Source organism: Thermobia domestica, chromosome 6 (genome assembly GCF_964235325.1).
Source record: "Thermobia domestica chromosome 6, izTheDome1.hap1.1, whole genome shotgun sequence".
NCBI classification, from domain to species: domain Eukaryota; kingdom Metazoa; phylum Arthropoda; class Insecta; order Zygentoma; family Lepismatidae; genus Thermobia; species Thermobia domestica.
The window spans coordinates 264,307,913-264,333,472 of NC_137459.1; the positions used below are offsets into that span (position 1 = coordinate 264,307,913).

Below are 25,560 nucleotides of genomic sequence, written 5' to 3' on the forward strand. Positions count from 1 at the left end.
ACGGGAAATCTCAGTGTGCATTTTCCTGTTCCGTCTTACGAACTTTGTTGGTAGGCTTGCAAATACATTCATAGATACAATTTGATTTATTTGATCATATAACAAAATAAGTACAGTTACTATAAGAAGTATAGAACATCTATACAAGATGCTATTTATCTTACAAATGTGTATAACGAACAGCAGCATCTAACAAGGAAAGAGCATTTACATATCATCCAGACGTCTGACTCAAACCTAGTCCATTCGATAAACATGATAAAGATATATTCACGCAAAAAAAAAAAAAAAAAAAAAAAAAAAAGATGACATGGACAATGGAGTAAGTCTTTGGGGCCCATTAACCTTGTTAGTATAAAGAAAATCGTAGACTCACAGTGAAATAGCTGTTGCATGAACACTATTCATTGGAAATTCATATTTTTTAGTTCGTTCTCTTCCACATGAAAGAAGCTTTCCAGAGGTGCTATGTATTGGGTCGTATAACGTACTTGAACAAGGAAAATGGGTATAATGTTGGGAAAATTCTACCCAAAAATCCCTCTCATCAACTTTCGTCCCCTCTGGAGTGGCCCCGGCTAAAAGCCAGTGTTCGGTAATTTAGTTGTAAAAATGTAACGCGTTACAAGTTACTTTACTTTCTCTTAAAATGTAACGCGTTACTAACGCGTTACTTGCCCCACGAAAGTAACTGTTACTCTACTTCGAAAGTAACGCGTTACTTTTAGGTCGGAAACTTTGAATATGTAAAAAAATCTTATTACTTCAATTTTCCGTACTACTATTACTACCGCTACTTTATTATTATTGCACATTATGAATTGCTTTATGTAAATGCAAGGACAAATTTTTACTTGACAGCTATATGAATATTTTCATATAATGTAACATTGACTAAAATGCCATACTGCGTTACTCATAGGGATGGGCTACGGTGATGAGACGTACTGATTTCCGCAGTACAGTACTGCTTTTCAAAGAGATGTTCTGCGTGTTGCGAAGACGCCTAGAAAGTCGAGAAATATCCTTCTTTTAAATGTTCTGCGAAATGTCCAAAGTTAATTTATTTGCAATATCTTAATATTTCATTCTTTATTCACATTTTGAATCAAAGGCACTCTTTTCCTGAATGATGAACCATTTTTTAAACACTCCTCAAAAGACTAGGGATGGAAAATAATCGACAAACCATTTTTTTTTACAATACATTCATTGTTTTTACTAAGAAAGGCTTGTTGATATATCGGTAAAGTAGGAAAAGTTTATTTTTCAACTTATGTTAGTGATGATCAAGTTAAGTACCTGTAGAAGTTTCCTTGTGCCGGTCTAAATTTTCTCTCATTTATTAAAATAACACCACGCTTCGAAAATCATTTTTTTAGCCCAACACGAAGTTTCACTGTATATTCATAAAAATAAACCATTTTGTCATTCATCAAAGCATTTGGAGTTGTGTTGTATTCCTGGAATACTTTAGTTCAGTGCTTCATTTTAAAACAATGTTGATTAACTTAAGGTTAACATTAAATGAAACAAGGATATGCGTATTGCCGACGCAGTAAACTACCATATACTATTATACCTGTGTCCTACTTTTCGTTTGTTAGAATCTGGTCACTCTAGAATGGGCGATTTTTTTAATTCGATTTGACTAGAAACAGAGATTTTTGAGCTCGACTTGAGAACTCGCCTCGAGAAATTTATTCCAGCTCGACTCGAATTCGGGTCGAGTTTCAAGGGGAATCGAAACAAATCTGGTGTGTAGTTTCGAGTACTCTCTTCAAGTATCTTGCATAGACAATATAGGTTATTAATGATATTATTATTATTATTATTATTATTATTATTATTAATAATAATAATAATATTTTAATAACACTGTGTTTAACCATGAAAGGTAGGCGGTTTGTATTTGAATACTAAAAAGCTAGTTGATTGCCAACCTCGGTAGTCGTGAAGTCTTAAGAGTGAAGGACATTGTTTACGAGCTTCTGAATTTGGGTTGAGGGTCTAGGTTGAGTATTAGGCCTCGAGTCAAACATTGTTTAAAGTTATAGGGCATTGGCCAAATATCTTCAAAACTGCTCTGCCCAGGTTTAGAATTGTCAACGACTTGAGCAGCTCGGCTCACAGCTCATTCACTATCGACCCAAGCCGAGAAGAGAGCCGAGTCAACAGCTCACCCAACCGAGTCGGCTAGAGCCTTCGGCCCAGATGAGCCGAACCGAGCAAATGGCTCATCCCAACCAAGCCAGCTCGAGCCGATAGTTCAGCCCAAGAGAGCCGGCTCGAGCTATCGGCTCAGTTGAACCGAGCCGGTCTCGATATTGAGGCGAGAAGAGATGCGAGCAGTGTCCCTTCTCGTGAGCAACACTAAAACTATTCCATATTACTGCTTAGCTTACATATATCATCGCTTTCGCTTTCCAGTGTAATCAGCCCATTATTTCAAAACGAGTTAAAACGAGTGTGCCATTTATCAAACTCAACTCGAGTCGAAACTAGACGCCAAAAACAGTGAGTCGGCTCGGAACTAGACTCGACAATATTACCTTCGACTCAACTCAAAACTCTACTTGAGTTGAGTTGAGTTGATTTTGAGTTTAACGTCCCGTTCAGCAGCGAGGCTATATGAGACGTGGACCTACTGATTAACGTGGAATCCGAACCACATGAGCTCCCGCCGGAAATCGAACCCGGACCTCCCATGCCAAAGGCGCGTACGCTAACCGCTTAGCCACGGAGGAGCTCCAAAACTCGACTTGAATCTGAGTCGAGTTTTAGCTCGACTCTTGTCCATCAATATGCGTTAGAAAAAATGATTGCTTATTAGTGTTTTGTTAAACTAATTATATAATAATAATAATAATAATAATAATGTTATGTAATATTGAAAATACAGAATATTAACAAACATTACACTACAACTAATACAATGATAACACATTAACTGAAGGCGAATCAAAACTTGCCAGTAATTCTAAAATCGATACATGCTTTTTAAAGCTAGTTGTTCCAAACTCTATAATCCACGGGACTCTAAGATGCGCAAACTGATCTGAAAGAACTCCAATATTACAAACCATCAACAAACTATTTTCTCGTAATAAAGTAGGCCTGCTCATCAGAACAGAGATTATTTACATTAACCCCTTACTCTATATCGTTAATTATGGTACTCTAGTTGTTGACAAAATTTCCCGCCGGTACACCACTTTACTTTTAATTCTGTCCACCATTGTAATAAAAAAAGGGGGGGCACGCACTGGAAGCGGACTGTGTAATAAAAGTGGAAATATTTCTGAAACTTTAAAGTTAAAATATTACTTACTCTTATCTCAGGGTTTCGTGGCCTCGGGCTTCTGTCGAGCCTCCGTTTGCTGCTAGCCTTCCATCTAAAGTTACCTGTACCATAACTGTTTATTTGTTCAACAATAAATTTTGGTTAATGAAAACTCTATTGTTTATTTAGCTATTTTGATACTTGAAATGAGAAATAAAATAAGAGTTAGAAATATAAATACAGTTATCACGTTGTTGAATGATAAATGTTACTTGTAGAATATCAACTTTATATTAATTGCAGAATTGCGTCTAAGTCTTATTAAATTTACAGGTTGGTTGAAATTATTTTATACTTCACCTAACACAAAATATAAGTTGGCATTTTCTTTAACACCAATAATTACATTTATTTTGCAAAACAAGAGGGAGGAAATTTAATTTTACTCAAATTATAAATGACCTTAATTCGAGGGTCCCTGTTATGTGTCGAATAATTAAAATATTTTTCTAGCGTCATGGGAAGCCATTCTGGACCCCTTACGTAGCCGATTTTGTGTTGTTTTCTCTTCTTTTCCGAAGCGAATAATCAGATTCATAGCGTTGGGGCAGCTTCTTTCTAACATGTGTTTAACTGTTGCCACATCTCTACGCGTCTAATTCTAATAATCCATTATATAGCTCATTATTCTCGCTCGTCTCATTACTAAATAGTATTATTCCTCTCGCGGCAATGTTATCTATTCCATTATATGCTCTTAGTAGCGAAGCTTTATTTATACATTAAAATTTCGCGTGCTTATTGCTCTTATGAATGTGACAACGTTTTGGACACTTCTGTTCCTGTTAGTATTGTCCCCAGTTAGTCTGAACTATGTGCATGTTAGCTACTTTTGGGAAATGGTTCACCCATGGTTTAAAACCGCAGTTCGTCTGTTATATCTATGGTCATTTTCTTGAAAGTGCCTTGGTGACAAGCTACAAGTAACAATCTTAAAATAAATAAATGGTCTGTTTCGTATCAGTCAGTGGATTGTCTATGTTAAAATTCCTCTCCGGGGTGGTAAAGATGCTACAGTCTAAAATTTCATGGAATAAACCACGAAACTTACAAGCTTCTTCCCTATTTTTTTCTCGTTTGTGGCCGTAAAATAATGAGGACTATCTTCGGTCTTGTTTTTTTTTTTATATAAGGAGAAAAGAATTGGTTGTATGCAGCCGTCTTGTTTCTTTATACTTTGTTAACCTTAATGAATGTACTTAAATAATATATATAATTTAGCAATGAATGTAGTTAATTAATATATATATATAATTATGCGTATAACATATTTCCCCCCTTACGTTTTTAGTTTTTCATCACTTTAGAAAATGGGCGAAAATGTGAAAACGTGATTTTGTAACACTGGTCCTACTTCTAATCATCTACATCCCTTCTCTATCTACACTTAAGAAATGATACAAAATCGTAAATAACTTGGGTACTCTATTTGTTTTTTCTACATACATGTATACTCTGTTTATTTTCCTCGTCTGTTCTCTCTATTTTTTATGGTTCTCGCCTCTCAACATATTCTTTCAAGTGAATGGCATTGTATACGCCTACTACTTTGCCAGAATTGACCTCTGTGAGTTCGTATGCGTTGGGATTTACGACTCTGGAAATGCGGTACGGTCCTATGTAAACTAATATGAGTTTCTTTTTCACGCCTTTTAAGGCATCTGAGTGGTGAAAGTTTCGCAAAAGAACCTTCTGTCCCAACTTATAAGACACAAGAGCGTGTGATTGGTCAAAGTCACGCTTACGTTGCTCTGCCTTCTTCCTCAGTTTGGCGCGTGCTAGTTCTATTCTCATTTGTGTGTCCTGAGGGGGCGGTTCCAACCCTAGAATTTTGTAAAGCTCGTTTGTTGGTTTTCTGTTAAAATGCAACTCAAAGGGCGTGCACCCCGTGGAACTATGAACAACTAAATTTATGCAATTGGCTGCAAAGTTAACACACAACGGCCATTTGCTATGTTTCTCGTGACACAGAATTCTTAAAATTCGTCCTACAGTCTTGTTGCAAATTTCTACTGGGTTTCCAGCAGGATGATAAGGTGTAGTAGTTCTGTGTTCCGATTCCTAGTTCCGCTAATCCATTTTTCCATGTCCTACTTAGGAACTGTGTCCCCCGATCCGTGAGAATGATTTGCACCCCTGGGTTGACGAGCAAATATTCATTTTTCAGCCTGTTTAATACAGTTTCTGTAGTTGCCCTTTTTAAAGGGTATATTACTACATATTTGCTAAAGAGATCGCAAAACACTGCACAGTACTGAACACCTCCTCTTCCATGCGGCAATGGCCCTATGAAATTCAAACTTACACATTGGGCCACGCCTGTTGTGATGATGGGCTTTAATGGACCCGCTTTGTATTTCTGAGGGTACCTTGATTTCTGACATATGTCACACGAAGCGGCAAACTGTTTGACTTCTCTCCTCATCCCCGGCCATACAAAATACTCACTAATTGAAGCCAACGTTTTCTCGTATGCAAAATGTCCTAAATTGTGAAAATATTCCATCACAGGAAGTCTAATTTCTTTGGGCAAACAAACTCGCGTCCCCCTATTATCTTCTTTACATAACAACCCATTTTGTACAAAATATCTATAGTACTTGCTCTGTTGTTTCTTTCCGTCTTTTATCTCATTTAATATTTCACTTAGGACCTCGTCGTTTTGTTGCAGTGTCGACAAATTAGCTAACTGCCTGCGTAACTCGCCTGGTATCCGACATGTTAACTCAGCCTCCACCTCAGGTGAAATTGGATTCTGATTTAGTTTATAACTTTCAGAATCAGAATTGATTGGGTATCTCGAAAGATAATCTGACATATTTTGATTTGAAGGCACAAACCGAAATTCAAAATTCAGGTCTTGGATGGCTAATATCTACCTAGAGAGCCTAGCATTTCCTAGCTTACACTTTAAAATAAATTTAAGCGCCGCGTGGTCAGACAACATAATAAATTTTGATGAAACTAGGTACACTCTGAATTTCGATATGTCATATATCAGTGATAAAAATTCGAGCTCGGTAATTGTATAGTGAATCTCATGCTTATTCAACGTTCGACTCGCAGATCCTATTATTCTAATGTCCCCATTATCGTCATACTGGAAACATTGCGCTCCGATGGCAACACTGCTTGAATCAACTGCTAAATAAAACACACTATCCATCATAGGACGATGTAGTGTGACCTCCTCTGAAAATGCTCTTTTAACGTTTTCAAATGCCGTTTGACATTCAGGAGTCCAGCGGAACGGCGTTCCTTTGCGCAAAAGTGGCAAAAGTGGCGAGACTAAATCTGCATATTTATTTTGGAACGCCCTGTAGAAATTTAGGAATCCCAGATAAGACCTCAGCTGTTTTACATTTCTGGGAGGAGTGAACTCGTGTATTGTCTGTATTTTCTGAGGATCCTTTTCGATTCCAGAAGGAGTCAGAACATAACCCAATATAGGCACCGTGTGCCTGGCAAATTTGCATTTGGATAGCTTTATTGTTAGGCCTGCCTTTTCTAATTTTCCCAGCACAATGTCTAAGTGTCTTAAATGGTTTTCAAACGAATCCGACCCACATATGACATCATCTATGTACGCCTCGCAAAACTCATCAATTTCATTTGTTAATAATGTCTTTAGTGCTCTAATACTCGAGGATACGGCTGTCTTTAATCCGAAACACAATCTTTTATATACGTACGATTGACCACCATGCAAAAAAACTAAGAATTTTCTATCTTCTTTTCGCACTGAAATTTGATTGAAAAAACACGAAAGATCAAATCTACTAATAATCTTCTTTCCTTCAAACTTTTGTAGTACTTCAAAAGGCTGAGGGGGAATATCGCTCATACCGCGTATTCGCCCATTTAGATTACGCATATCCAAACAAGTTCGTATATCTTCAGAGTTTTTCTTTGGGACAATCACAAGAGGTGACGTATATTCAGTACTTTGTTTTTCTATTATATCCCAAGCTAATAATTTTTTCACTTCCTCATTCACTTGCTTCCTATATTTAAAAGGGTATGGGTAGAATTTTGCTTGAAATGGCTTGTGGTCTGTGAGCTCTATTTGGTGTTCATATCCCTTTAATAATCCCGGTTTATTGTCGAAAACTTTCTGATGTGACAACAGCAGTGTTTCCAACTGCTGCCTTTGTTCCGCAGTTAAATTTTCCGCCTGCATAACGTGTTCGCGAATTTGTTCAGGGGTAGCCTTTGTGGGAACTTTGGACCAATTGATACTACTAGTAACAGAAGTTGCCAAGACAGGAATACACGATCCGGTGGGACAAACATCACTTTCTAACTCGTTGAAACGCAACATTCTACTACTAACTACTCCCACCTCTTGGCTGGGTAAAGACGTATTATGTAAACACAACTTATTATACTCACTATACTCATGTGTATAGGAGGAGTTCATTATTACGTTAATTTCTCTTCCTTTTCCCATATTTTGCGCGTATTCTAACGGTAAATAGGGGTTGGCAACAGTGTTCTTTCCTCCCCCCTTTACATTTTCAATCATACTACATTTAATTTCTCTACCATTATTTTGGTCCATGTTATTATAATAACTTCCCATTTCGCTTATGTTTGTCATTAATGTTATGGATTCCATTCCCTTTGAGGTCCAGGGATCGAATCCCTCTATATTTCTAAGGGGCAATAATCTCGCTTCTTCTTGTATTTCTTCGAACACAAAGGTAAGTTCATTTAAAATATTTACCACTTCAGACGTATCCTCCTGAACGAGAGGGACAGTAACTTCCTTTTCTCCATTCTCTAATTTCAACAAACCATGCTGATAATCCATCACAGCCTTATATTCTTCAAAGAAAGTCCCCCCTAAAATGAATGGCCTAACCAAAGAACGCACTACTAGCGCTACAACATCAAAATGTTCTCCTATATTAACTGACAAAAACGTCTGTGCTATAACTTTTGCAGCTCTCTTACCAAAAGCAGAAAGAATCTTTAAGGCACTGGGTTTTAAATGTGGTACATTAGGATCCTTTTCTAATATTTGTGACCATAGGGTTTCACTTAAACAAGAAATGCTGGCGCCCGTGTCAGAGAATTTTTACAGCTATTTCTCTAATTTCCCCTTTTAATTCTGGCAACACTGAAACATTTTGTTGCCTGGGAATTTCCGCATTCTCGGTAATGAGTTCATCAAAGATTGAAGTTATTTGCTCCCTTGTTTTCAAACAAGTTTCCCTATCTTCTTCGGTATCAATTTTGTTTTCTTGGTTCGATTCCTTTTTATATAATATCACGGTTCGATTAATTTCTCCCCCAGGTGTATTTTGCTGTTGCGGTCTCGTTAGTCACGCTCTGTTTGTGTTTTGCGGCGGTCCCGGATCGATTCCCGCAAATCTTCCCTGGGCATTTTCTTCGCGTGATACGTTCTCTCTACTATTTGGATCGCGATCATAGTCCCTGCTTTCTTGTCTTCCATATTGTACATGATTGACCTCAGGGCCTCGGCCATTATTTGAAAACCGATTTTGATTATTATGCTGCGACTGGTTTTCTCTCCCCCATTCCTGATATTTCTTCGTTCATTCCTGCTATGCCCTGTCTGATAATCGTCCACCCTACGCGGTTGTCTTCTGTAATTGTTGTTGACATTAGCGGAGCGCGGTAAGTCACGAGAATTATTTGAGTTCATCCCATTCTCTCTGTTAGTTCTCTGATATTGTACGTGATTTATATGTCCTCTTTGTCGAGGCGCATTGTTTTGATTACTCCCCCCTCCCCCATTGGTGGGAATTTCTTGCAATTCACGGAGTAGTCTTAGTAATTCACTTTTGGTTTGTGGTTGAACACTTATCAATACCCGCCTTATATTATACGGCATTTTCCTACTGACCACTTTTATAAGTGTCCTGTCATCCAGCGGTGTTTCTAAAACACTATTCTTTTGTAAGATCTCCGTAAAATACTCCGTTAATTTCTTTCAGGAGTTAGGTTGGTACCGAGATGTTAATATTTCCGCTCGTAAATCGATCATTTTGTCCTCCCCCAAATATTCCGAAATAAATGCTGCCTTGAATTCCTTACAAGACGAAATATTTTGTTTCACTATTCTGTACCAAGAAGTTGCGTCCTTTCGTAATGAGTGTGCACTGACACTGACCATTTGTTCAGGCGGTGTCTGCGTTAAATGCAGGTATGTTTCTAATTCGTGAATGAAGGTAAAGGCCTGCACTTCGTGTCCGCAACCATAAAATATAGGGAGTTTGAGGTCTCTATGTAAGAAAATACTCGCGCTGTTATCTTGACATAATGAAGGCGGATTACCAACCGTTTGTGTTATGTTATTACTATGGTTACCAAGATTTGAATCGTCCGCGCGTATGACTGGTAATACGTTCAAACTCCTGATTTCAGATCGTACGGAAAAACAATCTCTTTGCAAAGTTTCTACTTGCTCTTTTACGGAACTAATTTGCGTGTTTAACGAATTTTGCTCTTCTCTCATAGCGCTTGTATTTTCGCGAACTATGGTGTCGAAACGTTCAATTAGCTCTTCTCGTAGCCCTTCTGTTTGCATACAACAAAACTCCCGTAACTCGACCCCTTGAGTCTCTACTAATTCCCTCGATTCTATCTGCACACTATTTATTTTACAATCTAGGTTTTGTACAGCGTCATCCAATTTTTTCTCCAATCTAGCAATACCTTGTCGAAAATTTTTCGCTAAATCAAATAAAGTCAATCCCTGGCCAACCGAATTATCTAACGTAACGTTATTATTCTCCACACAACCACTAGCTTCGAACCTGAGACCACTACTTCCCTGACTACTATTTGCCTGATCCATGTTGTGTAGTTCATTCCTTCCTTCACAAACTAGTTTTCTTAGCTGACCGTCTCTGAGTTCGCCGTTCACGTACTTTTCTAGGCTTACGCAACATTTCGTTCTAATCAAGTTCAACAAAATAAACAATAAACAAATAAACGAATAATCTCTTTAAAAGAGCAGAGAAAAATGAGAAAAAATGACAAAATTCAAATTCGTAAATCACTCATAAAACTTAAATAGCACTTAAATAACACTTAAATAGTAAGTACATCTGAGAAAATCAACTTTGCATCAATACCAAAGTTATCAGAAATCATGCTACTTATTTAATAAATTACGAGCAAAATCCTACACACGGGGTACTGGACGTTGAGAAGTGACTTTTGCTAAAGAAAAGGACCAGTTTTTTTTAACAACTTAGGCCAACATGATTAAGAGGGAAAACTAATAGCAAACACTCTGCACAGAAGCTCATTGGCTCCAAAGATGGAAGCTCCATGTGTAATAAAAAAAGGGGGGCACGCACTGGAAGCGGACTGTGTAATAAAAGTGGAAATATTTCTGAAACTTTAAAGTTAAAATATTACTTACTCTTATCTCAGGGTTTCGTGGCCTCGGGCTTCTGTCGAGCCTCCGTTTGCTTCTAGCCTTCCATCTAAAGTTACCTGTACCATAACTGTTTATTTGTTCAACAATAAATTTTGGTTAATGAAAACTCTATTGTTCATTTAGCTATTTTAATACTTGAAATGAAAAATAAAATAAGAGTTACAAATATAAATACAGTTATCACGTTGTTGAATGATAAATGTTACTTGTAGAATATCAACTTTATATTAATTGCAGAATTGCGTCTAAGTCTTATTAAATTTACAGGTTGGTTGACATTATTTTATACTTCACCTAACACAAAATATAAGTTGGCATTTTCTTTAACACCAATAATTACATTTATTTTGCAAAACAAGAGGGAGGAAATTTAATTTTACTCAAATTATAAATGACCTTAATTCGAGGGTGTGTCATTTGGAATTTTAGCTTTATCGCGCACTGCACTCAAAATTCAGTTAATGAAATGTTTGCCACTTTACCTCCTTTTGATTTCTGTCCATTGAACATCTTCCTTTTCTTCTAGCAAGGTAGCTCCGCTGTTTCTCCGTGGAAGGTTTCCGTGTTGCTTTGTTGTTTCGTTCCCCGGAAAGTTTTCAGACGGGTCACACTCCTGGAAAGTCCTCAGAGTTCCAAATGCTTACTACATTTACTGCGTTTTATCTCTACGGGCGATGTTGCACTTACATAAAACGTTGATTAAAATATTATACTTATTATACGGTCTTCTGGTATAAGAAAGAATTGCAATACTGTTCTTTTGTGACAGCCCGAAAATAGCGTACTCTTGCGGCCTCCCGCATATCTACCGCTAGTTGCCCCACTAAAACTGTCTTTCAACGCTCAGGGCACGAAGATGTCTTATTCGGCGGGTTGTTACCCCTGAATTCCTGGACTTCGCGATTCGATGATCTCGACAACTTGACTCTCTCAACCTAACCAAAAAACTTTTTTGTCCTCTTTCTGTCCTCTTCTTTTATCATTTCACACTAATTACTTATTCATTTTTGTTTCTCCTTTCCTATTTGTCCTTTACACATTCTGACCATTTTTTTTTCATTTTGACACACCCCTTGTCTAATCTAACCAATATTTTTTTCTTTTCATTTTGTTTCGGTAAGTTTCATTTTCTGCCTTATTGGTTTCTCTCCTTTTTCTTGACCACCTTCTCTTTTCATTGGTTTTTCTTCTGTTTCTTAAGAAAGACCTCCCCTTTTCTTTTTTTCAAAGTCACCCTCTTTAGCCAGAGACACCTCGCTGAGGTTGCCGCGCTACCAATTTTGAATGAACCTCCAGTGACAAATGTGAATGCCTTACGATATTATCTTATTTTCAAATATAGATTTTACTATGCATTGAACCCGATTTATTACATATTATATTCTTTTGTGACAATTTAATTAGATTTTCTCAAATGTTACTTATTGGAATACGAATATTTATATTTCTATGACAATCTTATCTTGATATAATAGTGGTGGTATTAATAATGTTGAATAAAACAATATTTCTATCTTTGATAGTGTTAATAATTATAATATTTGTTGGTTAAATAAGACTAATGATAATTATGGTATCCCTATAAAATGTCTATATCTACTTGAATATGTTATACACAATTAAAATGATCCTCCTTTTTACTAATTCTTTATGCAAATACTAGTTACCAGTAATAATAATAATAATAATAATAATAATAATCATATTTTATTCTTAATATTTTTACCGATTATGTACAGCTTTTAACTAGTTTAGGAATGATCTTTTGCCTAGCACTAAATTGATACTGTTAATACTTATATGATTATACGTAATATATAGATCTCATATACATAGAGATAGATAGAGAGAGAGAGAGAGACAGACAGACAGACGTAGGGAAATCCTTTCAAAGAAATAGTGCTCCATTTATTTGTTTAGATTTGCGTATAAAATACACTCAATTTCGATCATTGTTACGTATTACAGTAATTTTAGTTAAGAAAATTACCCCACTTTTCTTCCTCTGTATTTTTTTACCACCTCTTCTCTACGTTCCTTGTTCTGTGATTTTTTTTTCTTAGGGTTGCTTTTCAAAGACCTTTTCTTTTCTTTTTCCCTCTCTCTTGCGGCAGCAGACTGACCGCTCTTGGGGACTATGTCTTCTTGTGGTACATGTTACTTGTCTTAATAAATATTGAGAGACGCCGGAGAGTGTTGAGAAAATTTCTTAAAATGACCACAAAACTTAGTCGTGTTACTTTCTGTCACCATGCGGTTTGTGTTTTCCGCTTATGTGTCGAATAATTAAAATATTTTTCTAGCGTCATGGGAAGCCATTCTGGACCCCTTACGTAGCCGATTTTGTGTTGGTTTCTCTTCTTTTCTGAAGCGAAGTGTCAGATTCATAGCGTTGGGGCAGCTTCTTTCTAACATGTGTTTAACTGTTGCCACATCTCTACGCGTCTAATTCTAATAATCCATTATATAGCTCATTATTCTCGTTCGTCTCATTACTAAATTGTATTATCCCTCTCGCGGCAATGTTATCTATTCCATTATATGCTCTTAGTAGCGAAGCTTTATTTATACATTAAAATTTCGCGTGCTTATTGCTCTTATTAATGTGACAACGTTTTCTACACTTCTGTTCCTGTTAGTATTGTCCCCAGTTAGTCTGAACTGTGTGCATGTTAGCTACTTTCGGGAAATGGTTCACCCACGGTTTAAAACCGCAGTTCGTCTGTTATATCTATGGTCATTTTCTTGAAAGTGCCTTGGTGACAAGCTACAAGTAACAATCTTAAAATAGATTAGACAAGGGGTCTGTTTCGTATCAGTCACTGGTTTATCTATGTTAAAATTCCTCTCCGGGGTGGTAAAGACGCTACAATTTAAAATTTCATGGAATAAACCACGAAACTTACAAGCTTGTCCCCTATTTTTTTCTCGTGTGTGGCCGTAAAATAATAAGGACTATCTTCGGTCTTTTTTTAAAGGAGAAAAAAAATGGATGTAAGCAGCCGTTTTGTTTCTTTATACTTTGTTAACCTTAATGAATGTACTTAAATAATATATATAATTTTGCAATGAATGTAGTTAATATATATATATAATTATGCGTATTACACCATCTTCAGCTTTTAAGAAAAAGTACCTTTCAAATGTTCGAACGGTAAAATATTTTTGTCTCCATCTTTATAAAAACAACACCAATCAAAGTAAAATAGACTATCGGTACAAATACACTTGTAGTTCACTCAGTGAATGGATTGGAGCTGTCAAAATCTGACAAAACTTTCCAGATGCTTGCAATCAGTACACGTGATTTCTCTGAGGCTGTCCTCATCTTCCAAAAACAGCAAGTGGTACTATGATCTTATCTGATCCTTTGAGTGCGTGACTGACTGTCGGTCAGTGACATCGTTCATGCTCCATTGCCCCATTCCGAAAAATTCACTTACAGAAAAGAAACGTTTGTTTCCGAAAAATAATATACATATATTGTAGTTACTCTCCCGAAATGTAACTCGAAAATGTTACGCAAACTAGATACGTTACTCAAAAATTTGTAACGCGTTACCGTTACAGTTACTTTGGAAAAAAGTAACGCGTTACTAGGAAACGTTACTGAAAAAGTAACGCGTTACTTGCGTTACCTTAACTCCCAACAGTGGTAAAAGCACATAATCCAAATGTAAGTACACAACCCAACTGTGTCTCAAAAAATACTTCATGGGCTAGGAAATGAGTGTACGAAGTTTCGTTTTGATAAACGGAATAGATTTGAAGGAAAAGGTTGTATACCAATACGCTCTGTACATAAAAAACCGAACCTATGACCTGACATATAAATAAATTATAATATAAAAGTATAAACGCAGTACTATTTATCCTGATATCAAGAGTTGTATCAAATTTTCTGCAGAATGAAGCAAGTGTATCAATAGTTATCATAAATATTGTTCCGTGATATGTGAAGAGGGGAATTAGTGATAATACACAAAAATGTCCTCCAAAATAACTCTGTTGTGAAGTTGTGTGTCCCCTAAACCGACATGGAAGATGGTAGGAATCAGTGTGCGAATTAAAGGACATTTTATGGGGGAGGTAAAGTGCACATCCGAGAAATTTAACATGGATAAGTTCAAAACTATGGGAGACATCCAATTCTTCAGAGTGGGATTTCCCTCTCATCCTCCTGGTAAGTCACATACTGGTAGGAGTACACAATCAAAATGTAGCTTGAAAAATACTAGATAGGAGTTATATCCCCAAAACAAAGGAGAATATATATGACACCGTAAGAACGGAATAGAGAACAAAAGGGCATGGGTGGGGTTATTGGTGTATAACGTGGGTTTATCTCAATACAACTATAGCACAGTTGCTATTTAAACGGTTCTTCATTCTGCAGAGAATATGGTACAAACCAAAAATCTTTATCAGTGTAAATAGTACTGCATTTATATATATATTTTTTATATTATGTTCTCTTTATAGGTCAGGTCATATGTCTGGTTTCGTATTTTACCTGCATATCTTTCAAAATATGGTGCGCTTAAATTATACCAGCACCTTATTCTGGTTTTGTATAAAAATAAATAAATAAACAAATAAAATGTTTTATTCGACATCATTATAAAACAGGAGCAATTCGTAAAGCACAGCAATGACGATGTCACTGACTAAAAGATTAATTTAGGGTTGATAACTTTCCAGGGAAGCATCCGAGTGGGGCACTCGAGTTGCCGAACGACATGTATCAGATATGAAAGAGGGTGTGAAACTATGTACATATGCAAATTTATAGCGGCTGAGGGCAACATGGAAAAGCAGGAGAGCCGGAGAAAATATCTCCGAGCGTAGCACCCAGCAACAGAGAAAGCTAAGAAATCACTCGTTCTACGCTTGAATGGCCACAGAAATTAAGGTCAAATGTTTAGTAGTAGATGCATGATAAAATCTGCTATATTTGTAATTAACATCATGGCCGCCATATTGAGTGGCCAACTTGAATTTAGATTTACAATGTAAAAGGGAAAGTGGGTCATGTGGCATATGAAGTAGCACCGAAATTTTACGAGGAATTCATTGCAATTAACCATTTTGTAGTAACTTTATTGTGAGTTGAGAAGTAATGTGCAAGAAAGTCGTGGGGGGATATTTGAACAAACTGTGGAATAACCTGTCGAAATAATGTTGGCACATGATGCACATCTAGAACAAATTTACAAAGAGCATTTGTACGTGCAAAGAGCTAGTAATAGTGCAGTCTTAAAGATTGTTGTCACGTATGGCTGTTGTCACGTTAAAACACCCGACAAAAAGAAGGGCTGGGAATTACAGATGCAATTACGGCATTGTTATTCTAAAAGAAAATAACATATATGATCACATAAGCAAGTATATTGATAAAGGTAGACACATACTAGTCTTTGAAGGACAGTTGATGTGAAGAGTATAGGGTTGTGAGGATAACACAAGAGCTGTTCTCACCTGACACGCTACCATCTATCTCTAACGTTTGATATTCTTCAACCACTATATCAATATTCAATAAAAACTATATTTCTGATCTACTGCGCAAGGATTATTGTTGCGCTTCCCAAACTTAAACACTGATGATGACACAACTACCTGGAGATTCATATTCATGCTCACAAGAAGAAATAACTTTTCCGTATCATGAATTACAATATGCCTTGTCTTTTTCTAGCACTTCCTCAACAGTGGCTCACCGACCAAGGGTACATTAACCTTCAAACCAACCACTCTATCTTACTTGACTACTTCACTGATAACGCAGATAATAGCTAATGAGCGTTCTCGCGTATTTTTGTATGCAAACTGGACACATAGTAGGTGGCACGAACTCACCTTTGGTCTCTTCTATCTCGACTGTCAATGACCATCTTTCCCTTACTCGCAACTATTCTGCACGTAAACACACTTTTCCTTTGGTCTGTATACAAACTAGCGTTCTCCAAGCTCTAGCTTTTACGTCATACTAATGAGTCTATATCACAGTTCATATGCGTCCTTCTTCCATGTTACTTCTGAACTCACGATAGTTACTACAGAATGGTTAACACCAATGTATCCCTGGTGAAATTTCAGTGCTATTTCATATGCTACATGACCCACTTTTTCGTTTATACTGTGAATCCAAATTCAAGATGGCCACTTTCAATATGGCTACCATGATGTTCATTACAGATAGCAGATTTTATGCATCTACTATTAAACATTTAGCTTCATTCCTGTGACCATTCAAGCGCGGAACAAGGAATCTAGCATAATTGATGTTCGGTCGTTTAGAGGGGCTGATTGTGACACTGACCACTACCTGGTAGCACCGATAATACGAAAGAGGTTATCGTTGAATAAAGGTAATATTCATGGTCCGAAAACGGAGAGATTAAATTTAAAGAAATTAGAAGAGAGCCAGGTAAGAGTGAAATACCAGATTGAAGTTTCGAGTAGATTCTCGCCTTTAGAAGATTCGGAGTGCACTAGTGTTGAGGACACCTGGATTGAAATTAGAGATAGTATTAAAATTTCAGCAAAAGAAAAAATTGAAACACGCGGAAATACGTAGCAACAAACCATGGTTCGACCAGGAATGCATAAAACTAGCAGAGAAGAGAAAACAGGCAAAATTACGCTGGCTACAAAATCCGAATGAAATAACTACACAAAATTTCGCAGATATCAGGCGGGAAATTTCCAAAACTTTTAGAACAAAGAAACGCGATTTTCTGAAAGCTAAAATTAAGGAAGTTGAAGATAATAGTAAAAATAAAAACATCCGGGACATGTATAAGGGAATCAACGAATTTAAGAAAGGCTATCAACCTCGTGCTTATATATTAAAGAAAGCTGACGGAACAGTTCTCACTGATACGGATAGCATCTTAAATAGATGCAAAGATTTCTTTGACGATTTGCTTACCATGCATCTAAAAACTAGTGAGCGTGGAGAAAAAGAGATACACACCGCAGAACCGTATATTCCAAAACCCAACCGAATAGAAGTAGAAACCGCTATAAAGAAATTAAAGAAACACAAATCTCAGGATGTAAATGCAATTCCGGCTGAGTTAATTTTAGCTGGAGACAAAAATTGTGGAACAAGATACACAAACTCATTCTCCTTATCTGGAACAAGGAAGAATTGCCACAAGAGTGGAAAGAATCATTGTTCCAATTCACAAGAAAGACGACAAAACTGACTAATAATTATCGAGGCATTTCTCTTCTGTCGACATCATATAAATAATTTCAAATATTTTATTAGCAAGATTGACCCCATACGCAGATGAAATTATAGGAGATTATCAGTGCGGATCTAGACTAAATCAATCAACTATCGACCAAATATTTACCATTCGCCAAATAATCGAAAAAAAATGGGAATACAATACCCTTGTACATCAACTGTTTATTGATTTTAGAAAGGCGTACGACTCGGTTAGGAGAGAAACATTATACAGCGCTCTTACAGAACTTGGAATACCGAGAAAGCTAATTAGATTAATTAAGATATGTTTAAATGAATCCCATAGTAAAGTACGATTAGGAAAATTTTTGTCCACGAGCTTTCACGTCGAAAATGGCCTGAAACAAGGAGATGCGTTTTCGCCATTATTATTCAACTTCGTTCTGGAATACGCTATAAGGAAAATCAAAGATAGCAACCAGGGCCTAGAGTTGAACGGTATTCACCAGGTTATGGCATATGATGATGATGTAAATTTAATAGGGGATGATATAGGAAGAATAGAAAGAAATGCAGATATATTATTAAACGCTTGCAGGGGCATGGGTTTAGAAGTAAATGCAGAGAAAACTAAATACATGGAAGTGCTTCGGGACCGTAATACAGCAAATTATGGATGCGTTAAAATGTTAAATAATACTTTTGATAAATTGGATACTTTAAAATATTTAGGATCAATATTAATAGATGAAAATCATATTCACGAAGAAATTAAATGCAGACTAAAAGCAGGGAATTCGTGTTACTATTCAGTTCAATATCTTTTGTCGTCGCGAATTCTGTCAAGGAATTTAAAGCTTAAAATATACAAAACGATAATCATATCTGTTGTTTTGTATGGTTGCGAAACATGGTCGCTTACTCTGAGGGAAGAACATAGATAAAAAGTATTTGAGAACAAGATCGTGAGACGAATATTCGGACCCAAGAGGAATGGGAATAGTTAATGGCGGAAATTTCATAACGAGGAACTACATAATTTATACGGTTTACCCAACATTGTTAGGGTCGGCAAGTCTAGGTGGGCAGGTCATGTAGCTAGAATGGAAGAAAGTAGAAACACTTTCAAAGTCTTGACTGGAAGACTCATCGGAAAACGACCATTAGGAAGACCTAGGCGCAGATGGGAGGACAATATTAAGATGGATCTTGCAGAGATTGGAATACAAAGTAGAAACTGGATGTAGTTAGTTAAGGATAAAAGTCAGTGGGAGAGCTCCTTCGTGGCTAAGCGGTTAGCGAACGCGCCTTTGGCGTGGGAGACCCGGGTTCGATTCCCGGCGGGAGCTCATGTGGTTTGGATTCCACGTTAATCAGTAGGTCCACGTCTCATATAGCCTCGCTGCTGAAAGGGACGCTAAACTAAAATCAACTCAAATCAACTCAAAAGTCAGTGGAGAGCTTTTGTGAACGTGGCGTTGAACCTCCGGGTTCCATAGGCCATAGAGTGAGGAGTGAGTTAGATACAGTATAGTGAATATATCAAGAATATATGTTCGAAAGTCTACAGATCAGTAATATTGTCTACTTGGTCATGGTCAGGTTCTTAAATTGCTATTTAAAATTAAAAATACGCAAAATTAGAAGTCAACAAGGAAAAAGATGTAACATCGAATTTACTTTACGCTACTGCAACTTTTTTTTTTTTTTTTTTTTTTTTTTTTTTTTTTGGTAGGAGACTAGATAAACAGGCCCTCAGATTTTCGGTTGAAATCTGATCATAATGTGTTCATGAGGTCCCATATAGTGTTTTCAGAAAACTTCAGACCTCCGATACTTCAAAAAGGCGAAAAAAAATACGTTATATTATAATTTGCCACATGTGCAGGAACGTCATTTCAGATTTTGCTTGGGGGGAGGGGCAAGACCCCTTGATATAAGTAAAATTTCGCGTATTTCACTGATTTACTACTATTTAATTCATAAAATCTATAGAAATCTTAAACTCAGGGGGGGCAATTGCCCCTCCCTGCCCCCCTAAATGACGCCCCTGCACATGTGGGCAGGGTAGGTAAACGGGCCCGCGGATTTTCGGTTCAAATTTGATCACAATGCATTCTTGAGGTCCCAAATAGTGTTGAAAATTTCAGACCGCGAAAACTTCAAAAACGTGAACAAAATTTCGATAGAATGTACAATGCGCGGCAAAAAACCTGCAACATGAGCATATAAGTTTATTGTGAAATGACGAAGTCTTTTGTTCCAAAATAAGTGTGCACGGGAGGAGGCCGAGGTTAATGCTGGCGTGATTCATTCCACTTAGACGTTATGTTCATTCCCTGTGCTGTTAGGCGTAGTTTCACAATAAACTTACATCCTCATGTTGCAGGTTTTTTGCCGCGGATTGTACCATCTATTACTGTATTTGGACAGGGCATATAAACAGGCCCTCAAATTGTCGGTTCAAATTTGATCACAATGTGTTCCTGTGTTCTTGTCAAATGTCACGTTTCTGTTTGTAATGCTGATACCTGAGTGATAGTGAGCTCCTAATTTTACAAGATGATGATATTAGATAGGCCTGATCCATATATTAAACATCGAAAGATAATAAAACGTCTCTCATTGGCAATCAATTTCCACCAAAAATTCTAAAGTAAAGTAAAATATATATTTCACTGTAGTTCCCAGGACATCCAGATTACTGGTCGAGCGCCTTGACGAATGAACTACGATCACTACGCGCTAAATGATTCATCTTTAGTGTGTTTATGTTGGTTTCTTGGTCTCCACTTACAAAGATCTACGTTATTTTTATTCGCTCCAAAACTTATTTTGTATTTCCTTTTCATGCTCTGTCAATCTTTGGTGTAATTTATATTAATAACTTGTTCTTCAGCCGGTGGTTCACAATTTTATTTTTTCTTCAAACCAAACTACAGATATGAGAGATTTAATTCTGATACTCTGCATTTTGTTTCAAAGCAGTTGCCATTAACTGATAAAGCAATTTTGCCCCCATGATACATACACCATAATGTCTATTTCCAAGTACAATATTGCTTAGGATTCTACAGTCGTAAGCAGTTCGTGAAGCCGAAGTCTGTGCATGACTTCTAGCGTTTCGATTGCTGAGCAAACTCTGATTGCAATTTTGTAAATACATTCCAGTACTTTTTTTTTTTTTTTTTTTTTTTTTTTGTTCGATGCCATTGTACGTAGTTAAGAGCTAGCGGTGGTGAACATATGTCTCTCTCTGTTCCTTATATGACGGTGACAGTAGATAGCCGAAAACCTTTCGGAATATCAACAACTTTTGACTGTGCTAGATCAGTTCTTTGACTTAGTTTTCCTTAAAAAAAAAAAAAAGTACCTTGAGGAATATTTTCACCCCTAGGCCCCAGTACTTCCTGATGTTCCCATGATTTAACAGAATCCCTTCAAACCCATAATACTCGATGCTATATTTTCCCCTCTCTTCTTCGCTTGACATCAAGGAGGTAAACCGGAAACCTTCTGCATCATTTGAAAAGACAAGTTCACGTAAGTCCCGAACAGACTATTCGAATTATCCTCCTCAGAGCCAACCAAGTCAAATTCCTAAACTTCAAAAGTACGTAGAATATTATATCGGGCTTTTAACACTCTATACAGTTCAGAGGGATACAGTACGTGTCCGCTACGGCACACTCGATGTTGCAATGCATGCACTCGACTCGTAGATATTCCCCACGACACCTAATTCTCTATATTTCGCCATCACAGCAAACTCATCTTGATATTATGTACTATTTTTATATTTGACTAAATTCTATAATCATATTAGTGTTTACATTCTTACAGTTAATATTGACAGTTAAAAATAGCTTTTCACATTTTTTTTAAAAATCCACATTGAATTTTCCTAGTCTAAACTAAAACTACTAAAACACTCAAGCCTTCAGTTTTATTGCATTTCAAGTAATTTCTTTATTAATATAATAATGCACTTCGTTTCAAGTGTATGCTTCATACATTAAGAATGACATGATAATGATAGTAAAATAGAAGCAAGGACTATTCCCTTTTCCATTCTTTCTTATTTTATAACAATTAACCTATATCCTGATAGTATCATATATCCTTCATGTATTTACCTTATGTTATTACTATTATCATGTGTTCTTAAGATCGTAGGTAATGTTCTACTTATTAAGAAATTATTGTTAGTATTATTAGTATTATTTCTTATAGTTCACATTGCCCAATATGTTGATATATAACGATTTTTCCTTGACTTAATTGTTTCATCAACCAATCATTTTCTAAGAACTTGGACACAGAGGACCTTTGAGAACTTAGACCACACCGATCTATATTAGTAAATCACGATACATTTTGCAATGTTCATTTGGTCATTTTCCTTGATGAAAACCGCATATGGTATAGTAATAAGTGAAATTCTCCTTAAGATCTAATCAACAAAATAATAGTACAGTTTAATGTACACAAAGCTAAGCAAAATATTAATTGGTGTTTTCTTCTCGTTTATCTTTTAGGTAAGTGTTGCATATGTACTTGGACTTACTAAAATATCCTACAAGAGGTTTATTTATACATTATAATTGTTGGCGTTGACCAGCATAACGTCTGTTTCGTTTATACTGCCAGTATATTAAATTACTACTACTTACATTCAACACAAATTTACTTTGATATTCCGTTAAAGATTCTGACTTTGTTGTTCTTCTAATTGGTGAGTACAAGTATTTTTTTATTTTTTTTTTCAATATGCGTTTCTTTGTTTTCATATACCCTAACAGCACTACTATTATTACAACTATGATTGAACTAACAATGAATGTTATAAAATCTTTGTTTACGTAACGATTTGATTTTGTCTGAAATATGAATCTTCATTAGATTTTTCTTAAATTTATCTAATGTTTGGGTATAATTTGTTAAAATTGTTGCTAGTCCCGTAGAAAATGTAGCATTTTGTTCGAACCATTTACCAATATTATTTCCCTCGTCGATAGCGCTGTATCAGCAAAGGTTACATGCGTGAAATTTTAATATGCAATAAAATTTTATCCATTTTTACTAACAAGCCATTGCTTTGGTAGTAGCACATTATCGCTGTCTAATAACGATTCGAAACCTGAAAACACGGCGTCGGGATGTGGCGCCCTCATCGCCAAGTTCTTCGGAACTGCAATCAGCCACTGGTCCTCCAGGTTGTGGGTTGTGCCGGGCCGATCACCCGGCATTTAAAACCTGAGATCGAGCGTCGTTAAAATATAAGCCTCGGATATCGACTGCTCTTTCTAGAAGACAACCTTGTAATGACTGGTTTTCATTTTGGATTTTCTTGGATGACGCTGGACCCAGGGCCATGGGACGGAGGAGTGCAGCGCATGCGCACCCACCAGGACCGGAAGGAGTGATGCCTTGAAAGGGAATGCTGGGAGTCTGCGGTGCGGGAATCTCCAACGAACCATTGGTCCCTCCCCTTACACGGTGGGACGTGGGTCCCCTCAAAAGTACCCATCAGTCGGCGGTGCAAGTGGCTCTGCCTCCTTGTCATTTTGACTTGGTGTCACAGCTTAGCTTGTTGACAAGGGTCATGCAGGTAGGACCTGCCAGCCTCGTTGGCCGCTTCGAACCACGACGGGGAAGCTGAGAGGATTTTGGGCTTTCTTCAGTTATGGCTTCGCATCAACCACCCACCCAGGATAGAGTGAGAGAGGAAAAGCTTGGTCTTGCACCAAGATATTTAATTATCAAAGACAGATCAACTGACACAGTTCGAGCCTTAAGTAAATTGTCACCCTTTATAGTTCGTCAGCTTCACCATATAGCCACAGAAAAGTTTCCTCCTGGACATATTCGTAAATTACGGAATGGGACGCTACTTGTTCAAACGACATCAGAAAAACAATCTCAATTACTTTTAGCTAGTACTGAGCTAGGACCTGTTCCTATTCTGGTTGAGCCTCATAGGCAGTTAAATACTAGCAAAGGAGTCATCATATGCTTCGATTTGAGAGAGTTACCAGAGGCGGAAATATGTACCGAACTTACGGATAGCCATGTGACAGATATCAATCGAATTACTACGAAGAGAAATGGTACAGTACAGCCTACGGATTCCTATATCAATACTTTCGCTCTACCTGACCTTCCAACGCATTTGAACGTTGCTTACCACCGTTTGAAGGTCCGCCCGCACATACCACTACCCTCACGGTGCTTTAACTGCCAACATTTTGGCCACACAGTTTCTTCTTGTCATGCCTCTGCCATCTGTGGCAATTGTAGTTCCGCAGCTCATGGTCCGGCCCCATGTGTGGCCCCATCGAAGTGCGGTAGTTGTAAAGGTGGCCACCCAGCTTGGTCACGTGACTGTCCTAATTTTATGGCTGAGAAGAAGACCGTGAACTGATGGTAATCGAGAAGATCTCCGCAGCTGAGGCTAAACGAAGGCTACAGCCAAAAGTTACCTTCGGCACCAGTTTCTCTTCCCTTCTAAAGACCAGCAGATCACAGGGTACTGAGACAGTCAATTCTGCTACACAGACTGACGTTGAGGTTCCCAGTTCGCCAGTCTCTTCCAAGGCGTCCCGTACCACTGCTTCTTCTGTGAACCCAGGACTATCCCGCACGAAGCACCGATCATCATCCGCTTCGCAGCCTAAGCTTCCATTGAATGATCATTCGCCTCCACGAATCGTTAAGCCCATTCCTGCTTCTCAGCGTCCTGCCGCTCCGGAAGCTGGCTCTATCTCGTCTGCCTCTAATCACTCCATAACCCAGTTTTTGAAGCAGTCAAACAGCCAGCCTTTTACCAAACTTCTCACGAAGAAGTAACGGAAAAAAAACAGCTCCAGGCTCAAGCTTTCAAGGCTGCCTCTCCCTCCTCCACAGCTTCTTCTACCAAGGCATCGAAGAAATCTTCACGCACCCAGTCTTCTAGCCCACCTGAAGCGAAGAAACAGAAGCACACGTCACGTAGTCCACCTAGTGATGAAGAGTCTCTTATGGATGGTATGGTGGCGGAGGATCTCGATAATTTTACCCTTGTGGAAGGCCGTGAAAAAGGCAAGCGCAGTACCTCGCTTCTTGTTCTCGATGCTCGTTTAACATGTCTCTTCTTCAATGGAATTTAAATGGCTATTCCACTCACTACGAGGAATTTAAGCAGTTATTGACATTGTTTCATCCTACCATATTCTGTCTTTAGGAAACGCATTTTACCTCTACTGGCAACTCAGTTCTCTCTGATTACACTGTATATCGTCATGATCAGCTTACTGCAGGTCGTGCAGCAGGTGGTGTGGCAATCGGGGTCACCGATGCTTACCATTCTGCTCTCTTCCATGTGAATAGTGCTTTCCAGCTTATAGCTGTTCGTGTCTTCTTAAGTCGACCTGTTACTTTTTGTTGTATCTACCTTACGCGTCATGACGTATTTACTGCTGTCGATCTTGAACAGATTGCCCGACAGCTTCCATCCCCATTTCTGTTTGTGGGTGACTTTAACACCTACCATGCACTATGGGGCTCTCCTCGTACTGAGCCGCGAGGTCAAGAGATTGCCACTTTTCTTGGCAACACAAA

General features: G+C 37.6%; 1 protein-coding gene and 1 long non-coding RNA gene across 2 annotated transcripts in view; both read left to right on the forward strand.

Annotated features, from left to right (window-relative positions):
• LOC145687785 (uncharacterized) overlaps nucleotides 1-23,136 on the forward strand; it is a 97,529-nt gene extending 74,393 nt beyond the window's left edge. Inside the window, exon 2 of the long non-coding RNA XR_014131763.1 lies at nucleotides 22,500-23,136. This is a non-coding gene — a long non-coding RNA (uncharacterized LOC145687785). The remainder of the gene's footprint in view (nucleotides 1-22,499) is intronic.
• A 511-nt stretch (nucleotides 23,137-23,647) lies between these two features.
• Nucleotides 23,648-24,385, forward strand: LOC145687535 (uncharacterized). The gene has a single exon (XM_081760994.1). It carries the CDS (start codon nucleotides 23,648-23,650, stop codon nucleotides 24,383-24,385), a length of 738 nt encoding a protein of 245 aa, XP_081617120.1.
• Nucleotides 24,386-25,560: the final 1,175 nt, after the last annotated feature.

Bases quoted from the DNA above. Each gene is read 5' to 3' on its own strand.
- LOC145687535 (XM_081760994.1), top strand. From the start codon at position 23,648: ATGGCTTCGCATCAACCACCCACCCAGGATAGAGTGAGAGAGGAAAAG.